This window comes from Olea europaea, unplaced genomic scaffold (assembly GCF_002742605.1).
Source record: "Olea europaea var. sylvestris unplaced genomic scaffold, O_europaea_v1 scaffold1446, whole genome shotgun sequence".
In the NCBI taxonomy this organism is placed as follows: Eukaryota; Viridiplantae; Streptophyta; class Magnoliopsida; order Lamiales; family Oleaceae; genus Olea; species Olea europaea.
In genome coordinates, this window is record NW_019232004.1 from 111,946 (window position 1) to 120,222 (window position 8,277).

An 8,277-nucleotide genomic window follows, 5' to 3' on the forward strand; every position below is an offset into this window, starting at 1 on the left:
GGATGTACCAAAGTCGAATCGGATACCAATTATTCCACTTTTCCTTGAATATCTCGATTCTCCACACGGATGGTAGCATTTTCCGCTTCTAGCCTTTTCAATTTTTGTGAATTCTGCTTTGTCAACTCGACTAGTTGGACTATTTGTGCAGTTACTTCGCTAGACAGATTGGTAGGTTGAGCTTATGTGGAGGCAAGATGGACAACACTCTGTTAAACAGCTATCGGTTGGACTGGCTGGATCGGATGGGTTGGCTGGACGGTTGTTGGCAAAATGGTGGTCGAATGGCAGGATGGACCAACGGGTTATTGTTGGCAAAGCGGTAGCATGACTTGAATTGTCTCCTTGTTGCATTGTTGCCTCTACCTCCTGACAAATCATTTGTTCTGCTTCTTCATGAGCCATTTTATCCGAAGTATAATAACAGAGATGTCCGTACAGTGGATTTTAGAAGTTTTTGACATGGCGGAGGATAATAATGGTAGAGCCCCATTCGTAAGAATGATTGCTAGGGCGCCAAATTGTAGACGGTAGATTCTACAACTGAGAAAATCGGATCAAGAAAGCTACTAGCAATCCTGCAGTACTCAAGAAAAATAAAACGAAGAAGAATGAGCATAAAATATCTTAAGAGGGTACTGGTATGTTCCCGATCAAAAACCCTTTGGCGATCAAGCTAGTAAAGCTCGTAAAAAATTGTATGAATGCCAGATGAAAAGAAAGAATAAATGACTTAGAGTAGAATAGATTGAAATACCTGAATGCTTCAATGACCACGAAATTTATAAGAGTGAGACAGCCGTCTAGATGGGATTAACGAGGACTCTCCAAGATTTGGTGGTTGGTTGGAGCAAAATACGATCAGATTTATTTGGTTGAGATATACAAGTTGTTTATGGATAACTTCCAACTTGATCTAGTCAAATCATAGCGTGACTTATCTTGAAAATAAATTATTGGAGGTTTCAAATTGACGTGTGGGTCTTTGGACCATTCATTCGGATCGATCGTCATAATGAGTTGGGCCAAGGTTGGTGTGCTTGGACTATCTATGGACCTTATTTTATGTCTTGGCTACTTGAGCTAGGGGGTTAATTTTTACCACTACAATACCCTTCACTATGAATGTCCCAAAGTGTGTTGAATCATATTATTCCATATAAACGTTACTTGAAGATCCAAATCATCATTCCTTGATCTCGAGATTCAGTCACCGTATCAATGTGTTTATAAAATCTTTCCAAGTCAAAATACTTATTTGAACCATAAATTATTCAATTAATTAAGAGATATATTGAGGCATATATTTTCATATCCTTAAATTTTAAACCACTGGTCAAGACACAAAGATCGTTTGATTAAACACCAACCCAGAGAACGAGGAATTCTTCATTTAATCCATGGGGATAAATCATTACCAAAGATTGGGAGTTATTGCAAAAGCACAAATTCAGGAGGATTAAGGCAAGGTACCATGAGTTGGGATCTGGAGTCAAGAGCACGCAGTCCAAAGGGCTAATGTATAAACTAGGAGTCAGGATCTCTTTTGAAGGAGCACATCTCCAATAGGATCGAGGCAGACTGTAGGAATTGAGATCAGAAGTTCTACGAGGTAGATAGATATGGACCGTATTGTAAATTTGCTTCGATTTATAGTGGATTACTGGCTGGAAAAATATTTGGAGTTTTCACTCAATTGGGATTTCTTCATGATCATCTTTGATGTTCTATACTGCTTTATTTGTTAATAATAACATTCGAACCATAGAGTAATTGAAATTGATTGACTAATCACCTAGAAACAATCAAAAGCGACTTGTTGCTTTTTAGCTGCTTATTTTTACACGTTGGGTCTAAATAAATAAATCAAAATTAGAACTTTCAAATATTTTGCACATGAACTCAAAATTTTTTTACTACTTTTTAATTACACATATTCAAAAATTCACAATTTTAAAACTCATTTTCATTGGAGTACTAGTGAACATATTGCCTAAATTTTCAGATTCTAATGCTATGAATTAGTTGATAGGTAGTACGTCAAATAATTATTAACATGCAAAATCAACAAAATATAAAATATACAAAAAATGAATTATCGTCTTAAAATTGTTGGGAAAATTAACGTGCATAAATTATATTATAATAACACATATTTACGTGCATAAAATTGGACAAAATTTTGACTTGTCAAAATCAAATATGTAAAGTAGAAATGAGAACTACATGAATATGAATTTGATCGAGACAAAAGTTGGACTTTTTGTCCTTAGGACGATAATGCCGTGCACATGTGCTAACAATTTTTTTACATTCATCTCTTAGCATACAATGATCACATTTCACAATAGGAGTACTATAAATTACGTAGTCAATCAAAGTTACTGATATTTTGAACTCTCTTTACATAAAACTCGACTAAAAATAAATATAAGAATTATTTTGAAGCGAATATGAATTAATATAATAATGCGTGGATGAAAAAAATGGCGAGTGAAAATTTCAAACACAATGGTCTATATATAAAAATGAAAACTTGTGTCTGAAAAGACACTACCCTAGAAAAAAACTCAACTATTGAAATTTGTCTCTATATATGAAGAGGCTATAAAATATACGTATTACGACGTGTAGATGTATAGTTCTACTACATATTTCTTAAATATCACAAAAACATATTTCTTGCAATTTTAAGCATCATCAAAAGCTGAAAGCATTTAGAATAATCCTACACGTATAGGTTCGGTTCACAAATTTATTTATTTATTTATTTATTTTATAGATGGCACTTGACAAATTTTCATTGATATTTGAAAAGAAAAATAGTTCCAATAAGATACTACCAATGCAGTAACCCTAAACCATAAAAGAAAAACATGTACGTGTGGCTTTTCCTAGCATTTAAGGAGTCAGAATAACAATTAACAATGATCCTTTAATACAATATTACTCAAATAAATATACATCCACCAACCTCATTTAGAGAACATTAATGATTATTAAGTTCTACCGTGTTAGTCAATCAAATAAGAGTGGGCTGACAAGACATATAAATATTGGATTTGTTAAAACTACCGTTCAAGTTTCATTTTTCAAAAATTTATTTCAAATCAAATATTTTTTAATAAAATAATTTTAAACGTGAATTCAAAAAAAATAAATTTATTTTTTAACAATAAATTCTTCGAAAAAAAATTATTACAAATCTATTTTTCATAAAATGGATCTCAAAAAAATTCTAAGTAAGCTAGAGAGTACTTTATAGTATAAAAAACATATATAGTAGTCCCTCCATTTGTGAAGATACGTTTCCATTTTCACACACATTAAGAAGTTGAATTTAATATAGTCGAAAATATAATTTTTTATATTTTTCTAATATATATTTATATCAAATAACGATTTAAATATGAGTAAATCATGTTTATTGATAATAAGGCATATTAAATATGTACATATTAGAAAACTAAGAAATCAGTTATACTATTAACAAAGAAAATGGCCTATAAATTTGGGGGGGGGGGGGGGAAATCTTTTTTTTTTATAACTATACTCTCAATAAGGAAAAGTGACGTATAATTTGGAGCAAACAAAAAAGAAAAGTAAGCCTATCTTTATAAGACGGAGAAAGTACTATTTCGTATTATTTAATTCACGCACTCAAAACTTTATAAATCAGAAATATGCTTTACTGCAAGAGTTTTTGTAGAGGTCATCGAATTTATTGTGTTGCATTTCTGAATGGGCACGGTCTGATCCGATTTCAATTATAAGGGGAATCGAACCAAATCAAATATAATGAAAATTTTAAAATTATAACCTTTGGTTACATATCTAATTATAGAACTAAATCGAAACTAAACCAACCGATTTTGATTAGGTCCAATCCTGTTATTTATATTTAAAAATTATAAATATAAAGTATGAAAATGCTTATCGAGTTGAAGTAACAAAAATTAAGTATGAAACCACTTGTCATTTTTGTAATCTAATAATACAAAAAATCAATTAAATAAGAAATTCACTTCGAAAGTTCAAAATAAACTCATAAATGCAAAATAAAAATGATAATCTATTAAACACCGCATAAATGGTAAAATCTTAATCAAAAACTAATTCTTAAAAAATTCTTATCTTAGTACATATTAAAATAAATGTAGTATTTATAACCTGATTATCTTTAATAGTCATTAATGATCTTGATTATTAATGTTCCGTCACTTCGAAAACAACGAAATATTTGAGTTATTATGAAACATTGAACTAAAAATATATTTTTCCTATTGAACCTCATTAAAGTTAAGAATTTGTAAATTGCGTATAAAATTATTTAAATTTAAATTTTAATTGCATTTTAAATTTTTCTGCAAATGAAAGAAGGAGCATATGAAATATGAAATTTTGATGTGAGATAATTTTGGGAGATAATATTCAAATATTTAGTGCATCTTGGTGCAATCACCTGTAAAAAAAGAGAAAATTCAAGAAAACCAAATTTGCCATTGGTTCTCAAGATAGTAATGAGAACTTGATCGAAATCAATCAATTCTTGATTTATGGTTCAAAAATCGACCTGTTTAGTAGAGGATCGGAGCCGAACTGATCGATTCTATTTGCTTTCGATCCGATTCCATTAATTCTGGAAAATATTCTCACCTCTAATTGCAAAGATGTCTTCGTCTAATTTTTTATAACTCCATTGACATAATTAAAACGAAGTAAATTGTAATAAATCCATTTCGGATTCACAACTTCAATCGGCAACAAAAATCATATGGTACTACCGTACTGATGATCAATTGAATCATGATCATTGTCAAAAACATCAGGTACACACCCAAAAAATTAACGAAGACCAACCGAATTGTTTGAATATCATTGGCAATTTTTGTAGGGCCACTAAAAAAATCTTTTGGACAATTTTCATCGAAATCGAATTGATGAAATTTTTTTGGGATTTGCTCCTTTCCCATAACAGAAGAGACAAAAGCCCACGTGGAAAATTATTGTTCACTCAGAAGGACATATTCGTAATCTCAACACCTTTTCACCCATCCTAACACTCAAATTCACGAGCTCTCTCTCCGTTTGACAACCAAATTAAATGAATTAATTGTTCCAATGGTCACTGAACTTTAGTTCATATTTTTTATTAGTCATTGAAGTTTAAAATGTTAAGTTTTGGTTATTGAATTTAAGTTCATATTTTCGATTGCTCATCGAAATTTAAAATATCAAGTTTTGACTATTGAATTTTGAAAAATATTATACGTTACTCACTAGTATTAATATTGAATTTTGAAAAATATCGAATTTACAGTGAGTAATATATGATATTTTTCAAAATTTAGTGGTCAAAACTCGACATTTTAAATTTCAGTGAGCAATCGAAGACATGGATCCAAGTTTAGTGGTCCAAATTCGATATTTCAAATTTTAGTGACCAATCAAAGACATGGACCTAAATTCAGTGACCATTGGAACAATTAGCTCAATTTAAATCTACTATTTATAATATTGCTCAATATCGTCTTATCTACTCCATAATTTTCCAGCTCTTTGATACTCTTTCTTCACCACATTTTTCTGAGTTTCTTTTCAAATAGATTGAATTTTCGAAAAGCGTCTCAAGTAGAAACGTGGGCGCTTTAGAAGTTTTCATGCATATAACAGAGGGAAATGACGAATGGATGGATGAAGACACTACAATGTAAGTCAAGAGCTGCAGATGACGTCCGCCACCACCAACTCTGCTCTAACCCTGAAAATCGCCAAAACCACCACCGTTTGTTATCAAACTCCGCCAATTGCAGAAACAGCGTTCAAAATCTTAGAGACGTAGTTGAAATCCCTAAACCCAAAAAACCAAAGCCACCAAAAGCATCTCCAAAGCCTCCGTCAAAACGACCCGTTTCAAGAAAATCCGACGCCGGTACAAAACATTCCATCAACAAAACACACCATAGTCTCATCTCTGGCTACGGCTGGCTGTTACGAGCCACGGATTCATGCTCTCCGGCACTCATTGAGCTACAGGAGGGCCATCCCTCACGTAATGTGGTGGAGATAATCTTTCGTACAAGCTGGGGACCCAAGAATTTCCCTGGTCAGATCAAAATGGTGTTCAAGGTCCAGAATTTGGCCCGGACAGTGACGCGGTTTGAGGAATACAGGGACTTAGTGAAGTCTAGGGCGAGGTCTCGAGGTGCTGCCACCGTGAACGGCGGATCTGAGGATCACGCACGATGCGTTGCCGATGGGAATGAGGTCATGAGGTTCCAATGCCTGACGGCCACCACAAGAGGAGCTTATGACGGCGGCGGTGTTGCATTTTACGGCGACAAAAGGAGTGCAATATGTACATTTTCAGAGACCGGCGGAGCTCATGAAAGTGTAGGTGGTGGTATAGGGCGGAAGGCCATGTTGGTTTGCCGGGTTATAGCGGGTCAGGTAGGCAAGCAATTGAAGTTTGAGACGTTGCTTGGAGGCCGAGTTGAGTATGACTCAGTGAGCGGAGAGAATGGCAAGTTCTTAGTATTTGATTCACGTGCATTGTTGCCATGTTTCCTTGTGGTCTACAAATTGTAAAACCTTGTTGGAAAGAAGTAAAATTTTCTTTCATTTCATTTTTTTTTTAGCTTCATTCAATTCTTTTGAGAGAGAAAAAAATTGGTTCACTTTCTTAACATTAAAATAATATACTCGATATTTTCAATGGTAATTGTTAAATCAATATTCTCTGTCTCCGCCAACTTTCGAACATGTCTAAACATTCTAACTTTGGGCCTCGTTTTTTACGGATTAAAATCTAATTTTAATGTAATCAAAGTCAAATAATTAATATTAACCATATCTTTCATGAATCCCACAACTTTTTAAATGCACATTTTAAGAACTTCTATAACAATTTACTAAAAATATAATTTTAATCCTCACCAATCACCCTCTTAGATTTCTTAGATTTTTCAGTCCTGATTAATTTGTCAGCTTTCTTCAAGTTAACTAATGAAAGGCAGTTCACACTTCTGCAATTCATTTTACATCCTTTATTAGCTTTTGCTATTACGATAACTCCCGTCCGCAGGGGGGACAAAATACTTGCGATATCGCAAAATCGACGTTATTCAAATCAATTTAAATTGGTTTGGTTCCATTTTTGAGTTGGATTGACCTGACTCAAATTTTCAGTCCTACTCTTCTAATGATACAATATAAACACATCTCTCATCTCTCATTCTAGACCACATCTCTATTCTCTCTCGTAACTCCCTCTTTGCAAAGTTGTGACCCCACCATGAGTTCGTCCATCACCACCACCAATAGTTCAGATTCATGCATCACCATCCATTGGCAATCCAAACGAAAGCATAGATAAAATTGTGCATTTGTTTCCATCATTGGTATCAACACAATGTTGGGAGGTAGAGTTGGACAAAACTCCATAACCGAACAAGTCAAACCATACCGACCTGAACCGAATAGAGCTGTTCTTCTTAAGTTAAATACTTGAAAGGGTATTAAAATCGAAAATTGATGGGTTCGATTCGATTTTCAGTTCTAGATTAAGAATTGAAGAATTGAATCTCTCTAATTTTTTTAATTTATTTATTTTAAATAAGCCAAATTATTGTTTTTTTATAAATTTGCTAACTAGTTAATTTAGCTCAAATCCAAAAATATTATTTTCATATTTCTAATTCTTAGACTTCCATTTCAAGCCCAACTTAATCAAATTGACATAAGTTTCATTCAAATATATTATTCTACTGTAATGCCGTTTCTATTATTCTGGAAAAATCGAATTGAAACTCGACAACAACTGTCTTAATTATTGTGAGCTCGCTATCTTACTCTTACAGTGATTTTAACAATCAAATCTATGAAAAACTCGACAAAGAGAGATGTAAAAGCACATAAAATTGTATTACGTTATTTGTAAGAGCTAAAATTAAACATGTCATTCGTTGAATTATGCGATTTGTAAATATTAAAAAATTTAATTATAACATGAAACACAGGAATCGAATGAAACCGAATCAAATTGTGCAGCCCTATTAAGAGGTGAAAATCAAATCGAAAACCAGAAAAGCGAACAGGAAATCATTTATTGAAAATGGGGTACATATCATAAAAGATCTGGATTTTGTGTTTGATGTTGTTATTATTATTATTATTTTGTAAAATTGGTTTTTGGCATTTCTACTGGTGGTGGTGGTGATTTCATGGAGGAGGACCACAAGGGAGTCATGGTGTTGAGGTAAGACTTATGGTGATTGT

At 32.9% G+C, this 8,277-nt stretch overlaps 1 protein-coding gene across 1 annotated transcript; it reads left to right on the forward strand.

The window, feature by feature from the left end:
• The first annotated feature begins 5,552 nt into the window (after positions 1-5,552).
• Positions 5,553-6,626, forward strand: LOC111376085. The gene has a single exon (XM_022999011.1). The coding sequence runs from the start codon at positions 5,680-5,682 to the stop codon at positions 6,586-6,588; it is 909 nt and encodes a 302-aa protein (XP_022854779.1). The 5' UTR covers positions 5,553-5,679; the 3' UTR covers positions 6,589-6,626.
• Positions 6,627-8,277: the final 1,651 nt, after the last annotated feature.

What these genes read in the sequence shown, in the direction of transcription:
- LOC111376085 (XM_022999011.1), top strand. Translation starts at nt 5,680, where the DNA reads ATGACGAATGGATGGATGAAGACACTACAATGTAAGTCAAGAGCTGCA.